Source organism: Phyllobates terribilis, unplaced genomic scaffold, assembly GCF_046119375.1.
Source record: "Phyllobates terribilis strain yellow unplaced genomic scaffold, ASM4611937v1 Scaffold_2__4_contigs__length_985480577, whole genome shotgun sequence".
Lineage (NCBI taxonomy): Eukaryota > Metazoa > Chordata > Amphibia > Anura > Dendrobatidae > Phyllobates > Phyllobates terribilis.
Genome location: NW_027362762.1, coordinates 411,469,354 through 411,492,907, shown reverse-complemented (window position 1 = coordinate 411,492,907; position 23,554 = coordinate 411,469,354). Strand labels below are relative to the sequence as shown.

Genomic DNA, 23,554 nt, shown 5'->3' with positions numbered 1-23,554 from the left:
CTGCAGACAGGAAAGAGGGATAAGAGCATATTTGCACTGCAGCGTGTGCACGCTGGTTCTGCTCCTGCCGTGTCAGTGCAGACATGCAGGTATGAGGATTCAATCCAGGCAGCGCTTGCTCTGGTCAAACGAGAGCTGTCAGTCAAGCTAAGGGGAGGTGCACAGCATATTTATTCAGGGGCAAAACAGTGCACTGAACCCTTATTTACATATAAAAAGTGTTTTGTCCATCTAAAGAAGTAGTTTATACAGCAGGTATGGATTTTATATGGGTTCTACCACCTATAGGACTGTGTTACTCATACAAATCATGTCATGGGGGTGACCCCAACACAATCCGCATTATTATTATTATTTATTATAATAGCACCATTTATTCCATGGTGTTTTACATGTGAAAAAGGAGTATACATAGCAAAAACAATTTAAAAAATTTGAACAAAAACGAGTCAGCGACTGGTCCAGGAGGAGAGAGGACCCTGCCCGCGAGGGCTCACAGTCTACAAGGGATGGGTGGGGATACAGTAGGTGAGGGTAGGGCTGGTCGTGCAGCAGTATGGTGGAGCGAGGGTTACTGCAGGTTGTAGGCTTGTCAGAAGAGGTGGGTCTTCAGGTTCCTTTTGAAGGTTTCCCCAGTAGGCGAGAGTCTGATATGTTGGGGTAGAGAGTTCCAGAGTAGGTGGGATGCATGGGGAAAATCTTGTATGCGATTGTGGGAAGAGGAGATAAAAGGGGAGAAGAGAAGGAGATCTTGTGAGGATCGGAGGTTGCGTGCTGGTATGTAGTGGGAGACTAGGTCACAGATGTATGGAGGAGACAGGTTGTGGATGGCTTTGTATGCCATGGTTAGGGTTTTGAACTGGAGTCTCTGGGCAATGGGGAGCCAGTGAATGCATGTACTATATGCAAATATTCCAGTGGAATTCATTACAAATTACTGCCCGTGGATGTAACCTTACACATGATTAGAAATATTTCTTCTCCTAATGACTGATCCATATATTTGACCTTTTCCGCAAAGGACATATCAGACAAGGGCAAGTATTTTAAGACAGACTCTCCGAGAATCTTCTGCATCTGTCCCCCAAAGCTCCAACTTTTTAGGAGCTACGAATCTTGCTTCTGGCGAATAAAAACGAAATCATGGCATCAGCTACAGGGAGTAAATCACATAATTAAAGCTGCATCTATGGCTCTGTTCTGCTTGTTCCATGGATGCTTGCATTACACATTGTGCAAGTATCTGACCTACACTCTTCTTTCAGCATGCTTCCTTGATTTACCCCGTGACCCCCTAACCGTGTATAAAAATATGTAAGCCAGGAAATGTGGGTTTGTAATTGAAGACTGATATCCTCCTTTAAAGTTCGTCTGGGTTACATAAGAATGTGTGAGGTGAACAACATGGAAAGCCAGATGGTGTCCGGATCTAATTCTGAGCTGACAATTTATGCCTCATCATCACAGTTTGGCTAGCATAGAAGACAACAGGATTTACTGTACGGCTGTGTCAGGGTTAGGCTGAAAGAAGAAAAGTCCCCAACGTCTTCCAAGACTTGGGAGTGATGATGCTTAGCAATGATGCACTGTTGTCTGTCAGTGCAAGAGAGAAAACCGATTCCACAGGAAGACAAGTAGCACTTTGTGGATGGCATATGCCCAGGAGCACAGCTGCCAGGGGGCAGATCATGACCAATGGTGAATGGTCACAAATGCAGTGCTGCTGACTGCTCCCTTTGTAAGGTAAAAATCATGAATTGTAAAGAAGCCTTTGGAGCAGGCAGAGAAGAAGTTTATTGTAGATGAATACATTTAGACTGAAAGCATTCACGACTGTTTAGTTACTTAGACGCAAAGTTCAAAGTAGATGCAATTTTTTTATGTAAATTCTATCATCAAGAAACAGGTAATTGATATAGAGCACAAGGTGGAACTCAGCTGGAAAAACTCCATTCCTGATCTTTGCTCCTAGTTCACATGTAAAGCGCCATGGAATTAATGGCGCTATTATAATAATAATAGTGCGTCAGCTTCTGCCCAGTTCTGTGCTCATTAAGCAAATCATCTTATTTAGCAATCACCAGTCCAGAGTACAGTGAGCTAGCAGATACAGTACAGACCAAAAGTTTGGACACACCTTCTCCTGCTTTGAGCAGGGGGTTGGACCAGATGACCCAGGAGGTCCCTTCCAACTCTACCATTCTATGATTCTATGATTTAAAGATTTTTCTGTATTTTCATGACTATGAAAATTGTACATTCACACTGAAGGCATCAAAGCTATGAATTAACACACGTGGAATTATATACTTAACAAAAAAGTGTGAAACAACTGAAAATATGTCTTATATTCTAGGTTCTTCAAAGTAGCCAGCTTTTGCTTTGATGACTGCTTTGCACACTCTTGGCATTCTCTTGATGAGCTTCAAGAGGTAGTCACCAGAAATGGTTTTCACTTCACAGGTGTGCCCTGTCAGGTTTAATAAGTGGGATTTCTTGCCTTATAAATGGGGTTGGGACCATCAGTTGTGTTGTACAGAAGTCAGGTGGATACACAGCTGATAGTCCTACTGAATAGACTGTTAGAATTTGTATTATGGCAAGAAAAAAGCAGCTAAGTAAAGAAACACGAGTGGCCATCATTACTTTAAGAAATGAAGGTCAGTCAGTGCGAAAAATTGGGAAAACTTTGAAAGTGTCCCCAAGTGCAGTTGCAAAAACCATCAAGCGCTACAAAAAAACTGGCTCACATGAGGACCGCCCCAGGAAAGAAAGACCAAGAGTCACCTCTGTTTCTGAGGATGTTTATCCGAGTCACCAGCCTCAGAAATCGCAGGTTAACAGCAGCTCAGATTAGAGACCAGGTCAATGCCACACAGAGTTCTAGCAGCAGACACATCTCTACAACAACTGTTAAGATGAGACTTTGTGCAGCAGGTCTTCATGGTAAAATAGCTGCTAGGAAACCACTGCTAAGGATAGGCAACAAGCAGAAGAGACTTGTTTGGGCTAAAGAACACAAGGAATGGATATTAGACCAGTGGAAATCTGTGCTTTGGTCTGATGAGTCCAAATTTGAGATCTTTGGTTCCAACCACCGTGTCTTTGTGAGACGCAGAAAAGGTGAATGGATGGACTCTACATGCCTGGTTCCCACCGTGAATCATGGAGGAGGAGGTGTGATGGTGTGGGGGTGCTTTGCTGGTGACACTGTTGGGGATTTATTCAAAATTGAAGGCATACTGAACCAGCATGGCTACCACAGCATCCTGCAGCGGCATACTGTTCCATCCGGTTTGCGTTTAGTTGGACCATCATTTATTTTTCAACAGGACAATGACCCCAAACACACCTCCAGGCTGTGTAAGGGCTATTTGACCAAGAAGGAGAGTGATGGGGTGCTACGCCAGATGACCTGGCCTCCACAGTCACCAGACCTGAACCCAATCTAGATGGTTTGTGGTGAGCTGGACCGCAGAGTGAAGGCAAAAGGGCCAACAAGTGCTAAGCATCTCTGGGAACTCCTTCAAGATTGTTGGAAGACCATTTCCGGCGACTACCTCTTGAAGCTCATCAAGAGAATGCCAAGAGTGTGCAAAGTAGTCATCAAAGCAAAAGGTGGCTACTTAGAATATGACATATTTTCAGTTGTTTCACACTTTTTTGTTAAGTATATAATTCCACATGTGTTAATTCATAGTTTTGATGCCTTCATTGTGAATGTACAATTTTCATAGTCATGAAAATACAGAAAAATCATTAAATGAGAAGGTGTGTCCAAACTTTTGGTCTGTACTGTATGTCCGTATTATATATTATCAGCTCAGGTCTGAAGTCATTATTACAAACCGCACACAACATTGTGCAATTTGTCTTATAACTGGTGTAATAAATAAAATGCAGTGTATATTATTAGTTAAAGAGTTGAACCCCCACGCCACCCCTCCATCTACCAATGTATACACTGTATAGATACAGTCATCACTCAGCACTGGGATGGGGAGCAGTAGAGGCCCCCTTCTTCCCATGTGTACACTAACTTTTAAAGAAGTTGTCCACTACTTTATATGAACCCCCCCAATGTATCCCCCCGGGGCCAGAAGTGTTTTTGTAGATACCTTGCGGTACCTTTTCTGCCTCTGAGCGGCGCTATCGCTGGCCGCTCAGAGGCATCACATGACCCGTCACTGATGTCACATCAAGTGAGGCATGACATCAGTGACACGCTCCCCACATGGTGGATGCCGGGTGTGACACGCGGGGTAACCCCGCCTACAACCCAGCAGGAAGAGGGACCCTCGGCTGCAGCCGGGCATCACGTGAAAAGGCACCACAAGATATTTAGAGAAACACTTATGGGCCCTGGGGGAATACATTGGGGGATCATATAAAGTAGTGGACAACCCCTTTAAGCATATTCTTTGTAAATGGATTATTGTTAACCCTTTTGACCTTTACTCATAATATGTTTCCCTGAACAAAGGCAGATCCACTTTAAAGGAATTCTACCAAGATCACATTACTGGATAGGTGATAATTTACTGATTTCGGGGGTTCCAACCACTGGGAACACACCAATCAAGAAAACTCAGTCCGCTGTCTGGATGAAGGAGCAATGCTCCGCCATTCTGTGTATGAGCATTACAAAGAAAGTTCAGCATGGTCACTGACTATTCTCCATCCTTCCCAGGTACTATAAATGCGCAAACACAGCCTCTGCAGTAATCAGATTAGGAACTTGAGACTTCCATTCTCATGAATAATGGGACCCCAAGCGAATAGCAATTTATCACCTATTCTGGTGATAGGCAGCGTTGTTACTTGAAGCTCATGGGTCCCAATAAAAGTCTCCAACAGGGCCCCTAAGCATTAAAGGTCTTTAATAATATTGGTCTTTTCATATGGGCCAAAGGGACCTTTTGAGCCCCTGTAAACTCTACATCTTGGTTTCAGCTGTTGCCCCTGTACCTGTGCTAGCTTGCGATTAAAAAAAAAAAAGGCTAAGGAGAAAAAATAGCGCAAAAATAGGGTGTCATCTAGTTGATATGTATCAGGAATCATATTGATATATGCTGATCTGATCCTGGGGTGTATGGCTGCTGCAGATCCAGGTTGCGATTTTGGTAGACCCCCTTTAAATTTAGCTGTAGAACTGACTTGCCCACTGCATCAAATAGTTGGCAAATGGCAAACCGATTTTTGTAAAGTTAGAATTCAATCTTCTTAAAAATAAGGTAATAAAATTTTTTACATTGCATAAATATAGAATAAATATATTTACATACACACATATATATGCACTGAAGTGGCTATCACACTGTGTATATTGTGGGCAAGCATTCTTGTTTTCTCCTACTTAGGATACACTGGACTCCGCAGCCAGGGAAAGCAGAATGGCCTTTGCTGTGTTTTCAAAGAGGGCTGCTCTGTTCTGCTGCTCTCCCTTCTTCACCCAATGTCCATAGATCCTAAATGCACAAGCATCAATCATCTTCCTAATGGGCTTGATTGCATATGGGTCCCGTGCTACAATCTCCTTGGTAACTGGCTTCACTTTACGGTAGTAGTGGTAAATCCGGACAGAGGCAAGAACTGTTAAACAGACCACCTGAAAATAGACCATTTGATTAGTTTAATTTTTTTTCTTTGCATTACACAATAAGAATAATTCTTCTTTGAACTGCACCATAATTGGTACACAATAGGGTTTTCTCTAGGTCTCAGTACTGGCGTATGTGCACAGAACTCCGTTGTGACCAAAAGTGTTGAATCTGTCGCATTTCAAACAAAAAATGCTGGTGCTCATTTGAAACGCATTTCCTTTTATATGGAATCCATTTTTTAAAGTATATCAATAAAGAATATATTTTTACAAAGGAGCTGGAACCACCTATTCTTACCCTGAATTAATATATTGCAGATGCTGTGTTTAACACCTTTAACCCCCAAGCCTGTTTTCACCTTCATGACCAGGCTAAATTTTACCATTTTGACCACTGTCACTTTATGAGGTAATAACTCAAACACTTCATCGGATCCCAGTAATTCTTAGACTGTTTTCTCATGACATATTGTACTTAATGACAGTGGTAAAATTTGTTCATTATACCTTGCGTTTATTTGTGAAAATATCGGATATTTGGCATATTTTTGAATATTTAGCAATTTTCGAGCCTTTAATTCTTATGCCCTTAAATCAGAGAGTTATATCACACAAATTAGTTAATAAATAACATTTACCACATATTTGCTTTATATCTGAATCATTTTTTGAAACATCATTTTTTTTTGTTGGGAAGTTAGAAGGGTTAAAAGTTGATCAGCAATTTCCAATTTTTCCAACAAAATTTACAAAACCATTTTTTTAGAGACCACATCACATTTGAAGTGACTTTGGGGGCCTACGTGACAGAAAATACCCAAAAGTGACACCATTATAAAAACTACACCCCTCAAATTCCTCAAAACGACATTCAAGAAGTTTATTAACTCTTCAGGTGCTTCACAGAAATTAAAGTAATGTGGAAGGAAAAAAATTAACATTTTACTTTTTTTTCATAAAAATTTTACTTTACTTGTTATTTTCACAAGGGTAACAGGAGAAAATGAACCCCAAACTTTGTAGGGCAATTTCTCCTGTCTCGGAAGGGATGCAGCAATGTTTGACTTTTTGAAAGTAAAAATGGCTGGAATCGAGAGTGGCTGCCTTGATGTGTTTCCAGAGCCACTGATGTGCCTAACCAGTGGAAACCATGGACAAGTGACCACATTTTGGAATCTAGACCTTTCAAGGAATGTATCTAGATGTGTGGTGAGCACCTTGAACCCCCTGGTACTTCACAGAAGTTTTATAACGTAGAGCCGTGAAAATAAAAAATCACATATTTCCCACAAAAATGTTCTTGTCCCCAAATTTTCACAAGTGTAACAGGAGAACATGGAACACAAAATTTGTTGTTCAATTTCTCCTGAGTATGCCGATACCCCATATGTGGGGGAAAACTACTGTTTGGGTGCATGGTAGGACTCGGAAGGATAGCCACACGGTTTGACTTTTTGAACACAAATGGCTGGAATCGAGAGCGAATGTCATGTCGTGTTTACAGGACCCCTGATGTGCCAGTGGAAACCCCCCACATGTGACCCTGTTTTGGAAACTAGACCCCTCAGGGAACTTATCTAGATGTGTGGTGAGCACCTTTAACCCCCATGTGCTTCACAGAAAATTATAACGTAGAGACATGAAATTAAACAAATATTACCCAAAAAAATGTTCTTTTAGCCCCAAATTTTTTATTTTAACAGGTAACAAAAGAAAATGCACCATACAATTTGATGTGCAATTTCTCCTGAGTACGCCAAAAGCCCATATGTGGAGGAAAACTACTGTTTGGGCGCATGGCAGGGCTCGGAAAGGAAGGAGCACCATTTGACTTTTGGAGAGCAAAATTGGCTAGAATCATTAGCGGGCGCCATGTAGCATTTGAAAAGCCCCTGATGTTCCTACACAGTGGAAACTCCATACAAGTGACCCCATTTTGGAAACTAGATGCCTCAAGGAACATATCTAGATGTGTAGTAAACACTTTGAACTTCCAAGTGCTTCACAGAAGAGCTGTGAAAATAAAAAAAATCACATTTTTCCACAAAAATGCTCTCTTAGTTCCAAATTTTAATTTCCACAAGGGTAACAGAACCAAATGGAACCCAAAATGCATTGTAAAATTTCTTCAGAGTACGCCGATATCCCATATGTGGGGGAAAACTACTGTTTGAGCGTATGGGAGAGCTTGGAAGGGAAGGAATGACGTTTTGGATCGCAGACTTTGACGGAATGGTCTGCGGGTGTCATGTTGCATTTAGAAAGCCCCTGATGTACCTAAAAAGTGGAAACAAGTGACTGCATTTTGGAAACTAGACCCCTCAAGGAATTTATCTAGATGTGTGGGGAGCACCTTGAACCCCCAGGTGCTTCACAGAAGTTTACAATGTTGAACTGTGAAAATGGAAAAAAAATATTTTTCCCACAAAAATGTTTTGGCTCCAATTTTTTGCATTTTCACAAGGATAGCTGGAGAAAATGGAGCCCAAAATTTGTTGTGCAATTTCTCCGGAGTTCACCAAGTGCACTATATTGGAGTAAAGATTTTGCTGGAATGGTTTGGGAGTGCTATGTCACATTGGCAGAGCCCAAAGGTGCCAGAACAGTAGATAATCCCCATAAGTGACATCATTTTACAAACTACACCCCCCAATGAATTCACGTAGGGGGGCAGTGAACATGTGCCTCACAGAATTTTATACCATTGGGTGGTGAAGAAAGAATAATTACATTTTTACCTCTAAAATGTTGTTTTAGCCCCAAGTTTGTAATTTTTCTAAGGGCTACTAGGAAAAAAATGGACCTCAGTTTGTTGTGCAATTTCTCCTGATTACGCCAATACCCTACATGTAATCAGGAAATACTTTTCAGGAACAGTGCAAAGCTCTGAAGGGAAGGAGCGACATATTATAGTGTAGATTTTACTGTTGTGGGTTGCGGGTGCCATTACCCACTGGGAGTGCCCATGAGGCGCCAAAAAAGCAGAACCCCCCATAAGTGACCCAATTTTACAAACTACACCTCTCAATTAATTAATCTAAGGGTGCAGTGATCATATTCACACCACAGGTGTGTCACAGAATTTTATACCATTGAGCAGTGAAGAAAAAATAATACAATTTTTACCACTAAAATTTCGTTTTAGCTCTAGATTTTACATTTTCACAAGGGAAATGGGTAAAAATGGCACCAAAATTTGTCACACAATTTCTGCTGAACGTGGAAATACCCCATATGTGGCTGTACAGTACTGCTTAGCCACACAGCAAGACTCAGAAGGGACGTAGCACTATTTGCCTCCTGGAGCCCAGATTTTCCTAGAATAGTTTGTGGACTCCATTTACAGAGCCACTAAGTGCTAGAAAAGCAGTATTCCTCTCAAGTGACCCCATTTTGGAAATTATACCACTTTGGGAATTTATCTACATGTGTAGCGATGATTTTGACTCCATGGGTGTTTTCCAGAAACAAGCAGTAGTGGATGTTGCAGAGTGAAAATTGCAAATGTGCCATTGTAGTGCCCAGTACATATTGCCCAGCTCATGCTTCTGGAGACACTATAGCGCTTTTCCAGAGCTTTTGTACTACCAGTAATATGAATGTTTCGAAGTGAACATTGCAAACTGCCATTGTAGTGCCCAGTACTTTGTAGTGCCCAGCTCATGCTTCTGGAGATATGCATCTGTAAATTAGGCGGACTCTCATCACTACTAAAATGCCAAACATGTGGATGATAAATGTGGGTTAGGCACACTGGGGCTCAGAAGGGGGAGAGGCATTTGGTTTTGGGAGCGCAGAATTTGCTGAATTTATTTTGGGGGGTGAGGATATATAGCACTTTTACAGAGCCTTTGTACTACCATTAACGTGGAGGACCCCTATATTTCCGTTAACAGGTGACGGACCTGAGTGAGGACTTGCTTTTATTGTGGACTGAGTTGAAGATTTTATTGGGAACATTTTACTTAAAGGGGTTGTCCACTACTAGGATAACCCCTTCTTGAACTAAATGTTTGGCCCCGATAAAATAAAAAAAAACTATACTCACCTCCCGTGCTGGCACCCAATCAATCCTGGCGTCACTGTCCACCTCCCCTACGTATGGATTGAACATGAAGAGGAAGTCGAGGCTGCAGCTGATCTTTGACTTCTACTTCATGTTCAATCTGTACGTAGGCAGGTACAGTGACGCCAGCGTTGATTGAACGCCTGGCACTACATGTCATTCCCCCGCACCAGAGCTCCGTGACTGTGGATGGAAAAATATGGAAGGAAAAAATGAACATTTAACTTTTTATCCCAAAAATGGACCCAAATTTTTTTGTGCAATTTATCCTGAGTATGTTGATACCCTATATGTGGGGGAAAACCACTGTTTGGGCGCACGATTGAGATAGGAAGGGAAAGAGCACTGTTTGACTTTTTGAATGCCAAATTGACTGGAATCGAGAGCGGATGCCATGTTCTGTTTGGAGAGCCCCTGATGTGCCTAAACAGTAGAAACCCCCCACAAGTGATCCCATTTTGGAAACTATACCCCTCAAGGAACTTATCTAGATGTGTGGTGAGCATCTTGAACTGCCAGGTACTTCACAGAAGTTTATAACGTACAGCTGTGAAAATAAAAAAAAATTTTCCCGCAAAAATTATAATTTAGCCCCACATTTTTTATTTTAACAACGGTAACAGGAGAAAATGGACCCCAAAAATGTTTTTTCAATTTCTCCTGAGTATGCAGATACCCCAAATGTGGGAGAAAACCACTGTTCGAGCGTACTGCAGGGCTCAGAAGGGAAGGAGCACTGTTTGACTTTTTGAATGCGAAATTGGAATCGAGAGTGGACCCCATGACGGGTTTGGGGAGCCCTGGTGTGCCTAAACAGTGGAAACCCCCCCACATGTGACCCTATTTTGAAAACTAGACCCCCAAGTAATGTATCTATATGTGTGGTGAGCATCTTGAACCCTCATGTGCTTCACAGAAATTTATAACGTTGAGCCGTGAAAATAAAAAAAAATCACATATTTTCCACAAAAAATGTTTTTTGACCTCACAAGGGTAACAGGAGAAAATGGACCACAAAAATGTGTGCAAGTTCTCCTCAGTACGCCAGTACCCCATATGTGGTGGAAAATTACTGATTGGGCACACGGCAGAGCTCGGAAGGGAAGGAGTGACGATTTGGAGCGCAGACTTTGATGTAATGGTCTGCGCATACCATGCTGTGTTTGGAGAGTCCCTGATGTGCCTAAACAGTGGTAATCCCCCACAAGTGACCCCATTTTGGAAACTAAACCCCTCAAGGAATTTATCTAGAGGCATAGTTTTATAATAATGATTATAATGTTTTTGGTTTTACTGGTGTATGAATTTATAATACGGTGATATGTGTACATTGTGCGGAGTACATCAGATTATAAAAGTGTATGGTGTCAACAGGGTAAAAACAAATGTTATTAATTTATGGACATGTGATACGCTTTGAAGCAATGCTTAATGCAAAGGCCAGGTTTTACAATGATAAACTGTGTCTTTTCATGGTCTCCTCTTGGAGCATACTCTGCACCTTTTTTGTGATCTTCCCGTCTCTGCTGTTTGGAGAACCTCTCCTGGAAAATGTTGACCTGGGACAATATCGGCACCATCAGTTTTAGAAGTACTGGAACCCTCACCTTCCTGAGTGCCAAACATTAGGGCCTTGATGACTACCTCCTGAAACTGAAGAGAGGTCCCCATATTGCCTGCAGATCAAAACAGCACAAAAGCATTGTACAGTGCCATCAGTACAATGTGCATGGCCAATTTTTTTATACCATACTTTAGCTTTTCGTATGGCACTGTATGGTTTGAGGACCTGATCTGAGAGACCTACACCCCCCATGTACTTATCATAATCCAGGATACAATCTAGCTTTGGGACTTGTGTTATGGTACCTCTGACATTGATAAGGGAGCTGTTGTCACGGTGTATGGTGGTCAAGATAAGGACATTTCTCTTGTCTTTATACTTGACCACCAGCATGTTGTCACTGCATTGGGCTCTGCTTTCGCCCCTTCTCAGCAGTTGCTCAATTAGTGACTTAGGGAGGCCTCTCTGACTTTTTACATGATATCGCATGCAACTGTACCTTTGACAGAGAGAGTCTTGAAGAACGGGATGCTGGTGTAAAAGTTATCAATGTAGAGGTGATAATCCTTATCCAGTAGTGGGTGCAGCAATTCCCACACAATTTTCCCACTCACCCCCAGGACAGAGGGGCATTCAGGGTGGGAAATCTGAGTGTCTTTCCCTTCGTAGACCCTAAATCTGTGGGTGTACCCTGGGGTACTCTCATACAGCTTGTACAGTTTGATTCCATACCTGGTCCTTTAACTGGGCAGGTATTGTCAGAATTTTAGCCTCCCTTTGAAATGAATCAGAGATTAATTTATAGAGATGTCCCTTTGGGGGTTGTACGCCTCAGAAAACTTTCTGCTGAAGTGTTCAATTACTGGCCGAACTTTATACAGACGATCAAAGTCAGGATCGTGCCAGGAAGGACACTGTGCATTATCACAATAATTCAAAATTTTTTGGATAGCTTCAAATAGCAGCCTTGGCATTGCCATAAGGAATACCGGTGTGCTGTAGAGAATATCAGTACTCCAGTATTGCCCAATCTTTGGTTTTCTGACTATGCCTATATGTAGCACAATACCCCAAAATGTCATAATTTCTTCTGCATTTACAGGGGTCCATCTGACGTATGATGACGTGGGATTTTAGGTGAAAAATTGATGGGCATACAAATTTGTCTGGGCCACCATAAGATTTATTAGAATCTCGCTGAAAAAGAATTTGAAGAAGTCCATTTCAGTGAGAGCTTGTAGCGTCAAATTGGATTCCTGAGCTGCCCATGAAATCTGGAATAACAGGCTGATGATTTTCGGAGAGTGAAGTCCAAATGGGATCGAGTGCTGTAGGGGTTACCTGGGTCCTAGGGCCCCTTGCTGGGAGTCCCTCCTCACTAAATAAGGAGGAAGAGAAATAGAGGAATGTGGGGTCTTCCTCACTGGATGAATCCGTGTTGGAGGCAAGGAAAGCGTATGCCTCCTCTGGTGAATAGTGTCTTCTTGACGAATGGGTCATTTTAATTTTATCCTTCAAAACACTGGAGATGTGTGTGTAAGTGGTGCTTTTACTCATGTATTGTATAGAGAGAAAAAAAAGGAAACATTTAGAAGAAAATGAAAAGAAAAATCAGTAGATGTAAAAAAAAATCAGAGTAACGTACATTACACTAATGTCCTACCTATCAAGTTATTTGGCGCTAACTATTCTTTTTTTTTTTCCAAAGAAAAACGTACGTCATTAACACTGCGATGTACGCTCCCCTAATGCACTGGCTAAGAAGTTACCCGGCAATAATTTTTTTTTTTTTGCAAAAGAAAATGCTACCTCCCTACCTATAAAGCTACACTGTACTAACTGATATTTTTTTTTCCTAAAAGAAAGTCAGACATCACTTACACTGCGACGTCCGCAACTCTAATGTGCTACCTCCCTACCTATAAAGCTAAGTATCTGTAGCATCTGCCATCTCCTATCTCAGTAATGGGAAGGTCTGTCTTCACTGAATACAGATTTTACCTCCGAATTGAGGATTTTGATAATGATGGATCAATTTTGGCAGAGAAAGAAGCAGATTTCTCTGATAAGATATATTACAAAGTTGCTTATTTTCATGTGTAATATTGATATATGTTTTTTCAGTCATATTTCTCTTTCTGTCTTTTGGTATTTATTACCGGTTTTTGTACTTTTCTTCAAAATGGTGCATGCGGTTCATAACTTTTATATCTTAAATATATTTAAAATATTATGTCTTAAATAAAAGTCACTTAGTTTTGTCTTAAATAGTTTTTCTGACTTTTATAACACAAAACGTGTTTTGCAAAATGCCCAAATTTCTGGTGTATTTACCATCACTTCAGGGAGGGACATTTGCAATGAATTTTGCGACTTTGAAAAGTTGCAAATGATGTATCAGGCGAAAACATTAGGAAAACACAAAATCTTTCACAGTGACGAACTAAAAAAAACTACGTAGGGAAACATAAGTAAAATAGACTATAAAAAATGTGCAAAATAAAACAATCAGGCATAAATAAAAAAATACACATGAAAACCAACAAAAACTATATAAAAAAAAGGCACCAATGCAATGATGAATAGTCCCCATTGACTTTACCATAGTTTAATAAAATAGAGCTCATTGCATACTGATTTATAGAACTTCCATTAAAAATATAGCTAAGATAAATCCTGCTCTGCCGGCTATAAAGAAACATAGTAGTTTTACTCCTTAATGCTGAGGACACTTGGTCTGTCCTGCCCATTGTGCCTACTAGGAAACACACAATTTCAATTAATTACAAAAATTTCACTTGTATGAAATAGAAATACAGATTTACCTTAAACTTCCTGTATGGACTGAAATGGCGCACTTCTTCTACTACGTATTGTTGGAAAAATGGATGCGCTAGTGCCTCCTCTGCTGTCAGGCGTCTTTCAGGGTTCACTATTAGCAGTCGTGCAATCTTAGAGAAAAAAAAAATTACATTTTTGTGATTCTTCTCGTGGTAGAAATATGATTAAATGTAATAAATACAATTTCAATGTGTCATTGTCATTAAAAATGTATTATATATCCTTAATAGTGATGGGCACAAGTGCTCGTTTGCAGAAGGTGCTCGGGTATGCACAGAGTATCGCGGGTGCCCGAGTGAGATGTTCAAATCCCTGCGGCCGCATGTTTCATGGCTGTTAGACAATCACAGAACATGCAGGGATCGCCTGACAATCTGCAAAGCATGCAGCTGCGGGGATGCGAACATCTCACTCAGGCACCCGTGCTTCTCAGTGCATACCCCAGCACCCTCGGCAATGTCGAATAACAAACACTTGTGCTCATCACTAATCCTTAATAAACTTATGAGAATACCACTATATTTCCCTTGAAGGAAAGCTCTGTTACTCCAATATGTAGAGTCATATCTCTTGACTTTGTAGCATGGACAGAAGAGTCTTAGTGAAGGAAGACCCAAGTGAAGGCATTGACACATCTAGACAACCCCTTCCATATGCCCTGCTTGAGCAGCGAGCATCTCTGGTGTATAACTGCATCCATATAGCGGCCACTCTATAGGAAATGGGTGCACACCGGTGAAGATAGACAATCACTGGATATTCATGAAGCTGGACCCATGGTGATCAGTTAATTCAGCTTCAATATAAAAAGATCATTGACATGTTGCCTAAACCCCTTAAAGAGGATATATCAACCTTGCTTAAATACCCTTTTAGTAATTACTTGGCATATTATAGGGGTTGTCCGGTTTTAAGCTACAAGTTTGCAGTCACTTTATGTGACTGCAGACTTGTGAATCCTCACATCGCATACACTGCGCTCTGTGAGGATTCTCCAGCACCTAGAAGGGGCAGTCATGTGAACGCAAGTATGCGATATGCAGACTCCTAGCCACATTCCGACTAGACTGTTTCCGTCTCCGTTCAATACACTTGCATTGATCAAGGCTTCATCCATCTAGTTGGAATGTGGCCTGAAGTATGTACAGTACAGACCAAAAGTTTGGACACACCTTCTCATTTAAAGATTTTTCTGTATTTTCATGACTATGAAAATTGTACATTCACACTGAAGGCATCAAAACTATGAATTAACACATGTGGAATTATATACTTAACAAAAAAGTGTGAAACAACTGAAAATATGTCTTATATTCTAGGTTCTTCAAAGTAGCCACCTTTTGCTTTGATGACTGCTTTGCACGCTCTTGGCATTCTCTTGATGAGCTTCAAGAGGTAGTCACCGGAAATGGTCTTCCAACAATCTTGAAGGAGTTCCCAGAGATGCTTAGCACTTGTTGGCCCTTTTGCCTTCACTCTGCGGTCCAGCTCACCCCAAACCATTTCGATTGGGTTCAGGTCTGGTGACTGTGGAGGCCAGGTCATCTGGCGTAGCACCCCATCACTCTCCCTCTTGGTCAAATAGCCCTTACACAGCCTGGAGGTGTGTTTGGCGTCATTGTCCTGTTGAAAAATAAATGATGGTCCAACTAAACGCAAACTGGGTGGAATAGCATGCCGCTGCAAGATGCTGCGGTAGCCATGCTGGTTCAGTATGCCTTCAATTTTGAATAAATCCCCAACAGTATCACCAGCAAAGCACCCCCACACCATCACACCTCCTCCTCCATGCTTCATGGTGGGAACCAGGCATGTAGATTCCATCCGTTCACCTTTTCTGCGTCGCACAAAGACACGGTGGTTGGAACCAAAGATCTTAAATTTGGACTCATCAGGCCAAAGCACAGATTTCCACTGGTCTAATGTCCATTCCTTGTGTTCTTTAGCCCAAACAAGTCTCTTCTGCTTGTTGCCTGTCCTTAGCAGTGGTTTCCTAGCAGCTATTTTACCATGAAGGCCTGCTGCACAAAGTCTCCTCTTAACAGTTGTTGTAGAGATGTGTCTGCTGCTAGAACTCTGTGTGGCATTGGCCTGGTCTCTAATCTGAGCTGCTGTTAACCTGCGATTTCTGAGGCTGGTGACTCGGATAAACTTATCCTCAGAAGCAGAGGTGACTCTTGGTCTTCCTTTCCTGGGGCGGTCCTCATGTGAGCCAGTTTCTTTGTAGCGCTTGATGGTTTTTGCAACTGCACTTGGGGACACTTTCAAAGTTTTCCCAATTTTTCGGACTGACTGACCTTCATTTCTTAAAGTAATGATGGCCACTCTATTTTCTTTACTTAGCTGCTTTTTTCTTGCCATAATACAAATTCTAACAGTCTATTCAGTAGGACTATCAGCTGTGTATCCACCAGACTTCTGCACAACACAACTGATGGTCCCAACCCCATTTATAAGGCAAGAAATCCCACTTATTAAACCTGACAGGGCTCACCTGTGAAGTGAAAACCATTTCCGATGACTACCTCTTGAAGCTCATCAAGAGAATGCCAAGAGTGTGCAAAGCAGTCATTAAAGCAAAAGGTGGCTACTTTGAAGAACCTGGAATATAAGACATATTTTCAGTTGTTTCACACTTTTTTGTTAAGTATATAATTCCACATGTGTTAATTCATAGTTTTGATGCCTTCAGTGTGAATGCACAATTTTCAAAGTCATGAAAATACAGAAAAATCTTTAAATGAGAAGGTGTGTCCAAACTTTTGGTCTGTACTGTATATGTGCCGGCATCCTGACCGTGCGCATTGCATGCCATGTGAGGATTCACAAGTCTGCAGTTACATAGAGTGAATGCAGATTTTAGCATAAGACCAGACAACCCCTTTAACCATACTATAACATAACAATGCTAGAGCATTGTTTTTTAAAACTCTGCTTTGTGTAGTTCCTCTATTATTCCCTTCGAAAGGGTATTAATAAATTAACCACTAGGTATTACTATTCCCCTTGCCAATGGTGAATGTCCCTATATACTTATACTGACAGTAAAGGATCGCACCATGTTGACTAGGAGAATGGTAACACCCAATTGGCAATTTATTCATTTATTTTCAGGAGGCACAACAAAAAAATTGACAGGTCTTCTTTAAGTTCAATTGATATCAAATTAATTAAGTTGACATTTAGGAAACACACAGTGAGAAACTATAAGAAAATATAGTAGTATTCTGATAAGGTTCTCATATTAATATATTACCTAAATATAATTTAAGTCAATGACTTGAAACACAAAGATTATGCTATACCAGGTCTTTAACTGTGTCTGATCGATCATCCCACTCAGGGGACCCAAAGTGATATTCTCCATTCATTATCATTCGTAACATCAGCATTTGCTTCCTGTGCCAAAATGGGGGAGAACCTGCTAATAGGGTGTACATGATCACTCCGCTGCTCCACCTGAAGATGAGAAAGTCAATAACAATTTCACATTTCATACTATAATTACCGAAACCTGCATAGTAAAACACAGTTATACTATGGCTGCTATACAGATCACAATATTGAGCATTATAGTAGAATTAGTCTGTATTTTACAATGAATTAAAAAGTCTTGGTAAAACTGTAATAACTTACATGTCCACTTCTTTACCGTAGCCTGGATGGTACTCATCCATGGAGCACTGAAGAATTTCAGGGGCCAAGTATCCTGGGGTGCCACATATTTCTTTATGCAAAATGGAAATAAAGTACAGATAAATAAACAGGTAACATTCAATATTAAAGGGATCTTCTCACTAGCATATGGGCAGGATCACTTGCTTCTCAGTGTTGGCCCCAGGATGTTAAGGGGTGATCACATGAAGACTATTTATAACCTGTCAGGAGAATTAGTGATGAATGGATGATTGGGGGGGGGTCACAACACTGAGACCCAAACCGTCCTGCCCCCCACACCTCTCTATTTGTTCCTCAAGACTGCAGTGTCATTGATGTGCTCTACCTATAGGGTTGATGGAAACATAAGAGCACTGTACTGTGTACTTGGCAAATACACCTATACTGGTGTATTGATAAATGGGAATAGAAAGGTTGCATTAAATTCCACAATATGGCATTCTCTGGTATGATCTTCTTTACTAAAGCATGCCTTATATCAGGATAACACAGGACCCTCTAGAGCAGTGTTCCCCAACTCTGGTCCTCAAGAGCCACCAGCAGGTGATGTTTCCAGGATTTCCTTAGTATTGCTCAGGTGATGGAATTATTCCCTGTGTAGGTGATGTAATTATCAGCCGTCAATACTAAGGAAATTCTGAAAACATGATCTGTTAGTGGCTCTTGATGACCAGAGTCGGGGAACACTGCTCTAGAGGGCCAAGGTTCTGCCAAATAATGGTCTTCAAATGATTCTGAATTAAGAGTCAGTCGCTTGCCATTTTCTTATGGTATAATTCACAAATAACTTATATGAGCTTCTTGATATGTTCCGTATGTGGAATGACATCAATAAAGTTTGTGATATATGGTTTGGTTCATATCACTCCTACGATGTACACTCATATGCATAGGAACATGATAGCATGGCCTGCAGTGTCTCTGGAGTTGTCTCCCATCGAGCACAGCTGAGACGTCAGTGATCAGAAATTGCAAAGGGAGCTGCCAGCAGCGGATGTTGATGATTTACGTGCCCAAGTGAATTCAGCATGGCAGAACATTCCTCAGACAACCATTAATAACCTCACTGACTGCATGAAAAGACGTGTAAGTGCATGTATTTCTTCATGTTGTGTTCATACTCAATACAGAATAAATCAAGAAGTTTTGAAAATTTTGTTTCCGTTTTTCCACCATTTACGCATCATTAACACGTCTATAGATCCTGTGATTTTTATAATTCCACAACTTTTTCTTTTTGGTGTTGCAATTTTAATGTTGAGGAGTGTATATGCAGATGTACCCAGAGAAGCAGATTAGTAAAATCTATGTCAACAATTTTTATATCTTACACTTAGCTGCTACTTTGAGGAATCTGTGGTGTAACACATATTCTGTTTTGTTTCCCCAAAGTCCCTTTTCTCCTTGCGCCATATGTATTTGTGGTTTTACTGCCTTCAGTCTGAATTTACAATGTGCACATTCCCATAACAACATGGAAAACCATTGCGTGAACAGGTGTGTCCAAATTTTTGACAGGTACTGTATATATGCATAGCATAACATATAAAGTACAGTGTACCTTTTATAAGGTCGATGGCAGATGTTACACACCTGTCCCTGGTCTTGCTCTGCTCCATCTTCCCCGGTCCATTGAACTTTCTTATGCTCCATGTCAGGCGTTACAGGTGGCCTGGCGTGCTTCCATGCGATGAACTACCTGGGCTTACTTAAGAGCTACTAAGACACATACCTGGGCATTGGTGTTAAATATGAGACTAGATTTGCAGTTTGTGTGTGGATAGCATCCTGGCTGCGGGCTGCAGGATGTCTCCTGTAGACCAGCAGCTCTAATGCTTCTACCTACTTGTCTGCTGCTTCTAGTGACTCCGGAGTACTGTTGGCTACCTCTCCCCGGGTCTCCTGGAGCTCTTCTCTGTGTCCACCTGCAGTTTTCAGGACGTCTTCCTGGCTGTGTGCGGCTTCCTTGATTGCAGACTTTCCCGTTACTCCAGAGTTCTTTCTGCTACCTGCCTGTGGTTTCTTGCACTCCACCAGCTTGCCTGCGGTTTCCTGACGTCCTCCGTCTGTCTGCCGTTTCCAGCATTCCACCTGACTACTTACGCTTTCTAGTCCCTCTACTCTCCAACCTACTGCACCGACGCCCGTGGGCCATGTGCCCACTTGGACCTTGGGCTTGGAGGATCCACATCACCTAGTGGGCCCATTGAACTTCTCATAATAGCAGACATACAGTTAGGTCCATATATATTTGGACAGAGACAACATTTTTCTAATTTTGGTTCTAGACATTACCACAATTAATTTTAAACAAAACAATTCAGATACAGTTGAAGTTCAGACTTTCAGCTTTCATTTGAGGGTATCCACATTAAAATTGGATGAAAGGTTTAGGAGTTTCAGCTCCTTAACATGTGCCACCCTGTTTTTAAAGGGACCAAAAGTAATTGGACAATTGACTCCAAGCCTATTTCATGGACAGGTGTGGGCAATCCCTTCGTTATGTCATTCTCAATTAAGCAGATAAAAGGCCTGGAGTTGATTGATTTGTGTGGTGCTTGCATTTGGAAGGTTTTGCTGTGAAGTAAACATGCGGTCAAAGGAGCTCTCCATGCAGGTGAAACAAGCCATCCTTAAGCTGCAAAAACAGAAAAAACCCATCCGAGAAATTGCTACAATATTAGGAGTGGCAAAATCTACAGTTTGGTACACCCTGAGAAAGAAAGAAAGCACTGGTGAACTCATCAATGCAAAAAGACCTGGGCGCCCACGGAAGACAACAGTGGTAGATGATCGAAGAATAATCTCCATGGTGAAGAGAAACCCCATCACAACAGCCAACCAAGTGAACAACACTCTCCAGGAGGTAGGCGTATCAATATCCAAATCTACCATAAAGAGAAGACTGCATGAAAGTAACTACAGAGGGTTCACTGCACGGTGCAAGCCACTCATAAGCATCAAGAATAAAAAGGCTAGACTGGACTTTGCTAAAAAACATCTAAAAAAGCCAGCACAGTTCTGGAAGAACATTCTTTGGACAGATGAAACCAAGATCAACCTCTACCAGAATGATGGAAAGAGAAAAGTATGGCGAAGGCGTGGTACAGCTCATGATCCAAAGCATACCGCATCATCTGTAAAACACGGCGGAGGCAGAGTGATGGCTTGGGCATGCATGGCTGCCAGTGGCACTGGGTCACTAGTGTTTATTGATGATGTGACACAGGACAGAAGCAGCCGAATGAATTCTGATGTATTCAGAGCCATACTGTGTGCTCAGATCCAGCCAAATGCAGCCAAACTGATTGGTCGTCGTTTCATACTACAGATGGACAATGACCCAAAACATAAAGCCAAAGCAACCCAGGAGTTTATTAAAGCAAAGAAGTGGAATATTCTTGAATGGCCAAGTCAGTCACCTGATCTCAACCCAACTGAGCATGCATTTCACTTGTTAAAGACTAAACGTCAGACAGAAAGGCCCACAAACAAACAGCAACTGAAAACCACCACAGTGAAGGCCTGGCAGAGCATCAAAAAGGAGGAAACACAGCGTCTGGTGATGTCCATGAGTTCAAGACTTCAGGCAGTCCTTGCCAACAAAGGGTTTTCAACCAAGTACTAGAAATGAACATTTTATTTACAATTATTTAATCTGTCCAATTACTTTTGGTCCCTTTAAAAACAGGGTGGCACAGGTTAAGGAGCTGAAACTTCTAAACCCTTCATCCAATTTTAATGTGGATACCATCAAATGAAAGCTGAAAGTCTGAACTTCAACTGTATCTGAATTGTTTTGTTTAAAATTCATTGTGGTAATATCTAGAACCAAAATTAGAAAAATGTTGTCTCTGTCCAAATATATATGGACCTAACTGTATATAACTGTATATACAATTCCATACATCTGGGGCATACATTTGGAGGTAATGGACTTATGAACGGGTGAACAAAAAACAATACAGCAAGACTTCAACAATGGTTAGCATGCTCTGAGCTCACACTGAATGGCAGACACAGAATTCAGAACCGGCACGAACCTAGTAATCCTTATTACGGCTGTCAGGGGTATTGTGTTGCATCAGTAATGACATTAGAAGACCTGTCATAGGACGTCTTACCTTTTAGTTTCTCTCCTTCAGGAATCTGACATGAGAAACCAAAATCTGTCAGCTTGATGTTCATATCATCATCCAGTAGAATGTTTTCTGGTTTTAGGTCTCTGTGAACGATATTCTGGGAATGCAGGTATGCTACAACTTCAAGCAGGGCTCGCATTATCTTCCTGTCAGAGGTAATAATAAATACTGATACATCTTTAATGATGTTAAGATTTATTTTATATGCATCACTCATCATGCATTATCAATAGTCAACACAGGGTGGCTGGCAGCACTTGTCCAAAACTCATCCCACCTGCAGTGACCAATAGCGGCATGTTTTTCATTCAAAATCATAATGTCATTGGCCACAGTGGGTGGGCAGTTTTGCACATGTGTAGTTTGATGCTTAAAGGGGTTGTCCAGGTTTGGCATGAAAGGCTGTAGTCACTCTATGTGACTGCAGACTTGTGAATCCTCAGTGCTCACAAGTCAAGATTCTCTGATGCCGGGGGTCATGTGACCTCAAACATGCGATATGCATTCTCCCGGCTACATTACAACTGGACGTGCATGGATTCACTCAACTGAGAAAACACGTACACGTCTAGTCGGAATGTAGCCAGAAGTATGCATATCGCATTCTTGCAATCACATGACTGCCTGGGCTCTCCTCTTGCACCAGAGAATTACCAAGTCTGCAGTCACATAGAGTGACTGCAGACTTTCGTGCCAAACCTGTACAACCCTTTTAAAGGGCTGACTACCTTTATTTTACAGTTTTTGATAAGTTCCCCCACATGATGCGCAAGGTTCTGAAAAAATGTATGCCCTATGCGAATAGTGTTCTTTAAAACATTTTGGTTCTAGGACACAAATGAACTATAATTGGTCAAATTCAAGGATTACATATGAGGTTCAGACAGTGCTAGGTTGACTAACACTTCTTAAACCTCTTAAAGGGAACGTATCAGTAGGATCACCCCTCCTAAGCAGTCTATATGGGCACATATGTAATAGGAAGGTGAATTAAATAGTACATTGATATCTGTGATCTGATTTCTTATTCCAGAGATATCCATGTTTTTCTGTAAATGAACTATTCAGGACTATGGGCAGGATACTGATGTGCATGAGAATCTGCACATTATTATACATGAAGGGTGAGTTACCGGTGTGATGTGTAATGGCCGCTCTCTGCTCTCCTGATCTCACTGCAGAGCTGTGTGTGATTATACCTGACACATCTGCAGGTGTCCTCTAAGGGTTTCAGCTTCCATCTCACAGGCAGACAGGGTTGCAATAGTGTTGTAATACAGCAGAGCTGTGAGAGCTGCAGCTGCTAACGTGTTTGTTATGAGACAAATTTCAGCTCTACTGTTCTGTGTTAGTTACATGTCTCACACTGATAACTCCCTACTTTATTTACAATAATCTATAGAAGCAGATTCTCATGCAGATCAGTGTCCTGCCCATAGATCTCAACAACTCATAAAGGTATCATCTTATTCAGCTTCCTATAACCTACATGCTCATACAGTATATACAGTTTAGGAGGATTGATCCTACTGACAAATTCCCTTTAAAGGGAATCTGTCTTCAGGTTTTTGCCACCTAATCTGTGAGGTGCATTATGTAGAGATACAGACACTGATTCCAGCAATGTGTTACTTACTGGGCTGCTTAGAGTAGTTTTTATA

At 41.3% G+C, this 23,554-nt stretch overlaps 1 protein-coding gene across 6 annotated transcripts in view; it reads right to left on the bottom strand.

The window, feature by feature from the left end:
• Positions 1 to 3,708: 3,708 nt before the first annotated feature.
• Positions 3,709 to 23,554, bottom strand: part of PHKG1 (phosphorylase kinase catalytic subunit gamma 1) — a 65,387-nt gene continuing 45,541 nt past the window's right edge. For all 6 annotated transcript variants that reach the window (XM_073665046.1, XM_073665054.1, XM_073665027.1 and 3 more), the window contains 5 exons: positions 21,876 to 22,039; positions 17,710 to 17,800; positions 17,379 to 17,532; positions 14,058 to 14,183; positions 3,709 to 5,608 (listed from right to left, as the gene is read on the bottom strand). In XM_073665046.1, the coding sequence (XP_073521147.1) occupies positions 5,357 to 5,608; positions 14,058 to 14,183; positions 17,379 to 17,532; positions 17,710 to 17,800; positions 21,876 to 22,039 (787 nt within the window). In that variant the 3' untranslated portion in view covers positions 3,709 to 5,356. The remainder of the gene's footprint in view (positions 5,609 to 14,057; positions 14,184 to 17,378; positions 17,533 to 17,709; positions 17,801 to 21,875; positions 22,040 to 23,554) is intronic.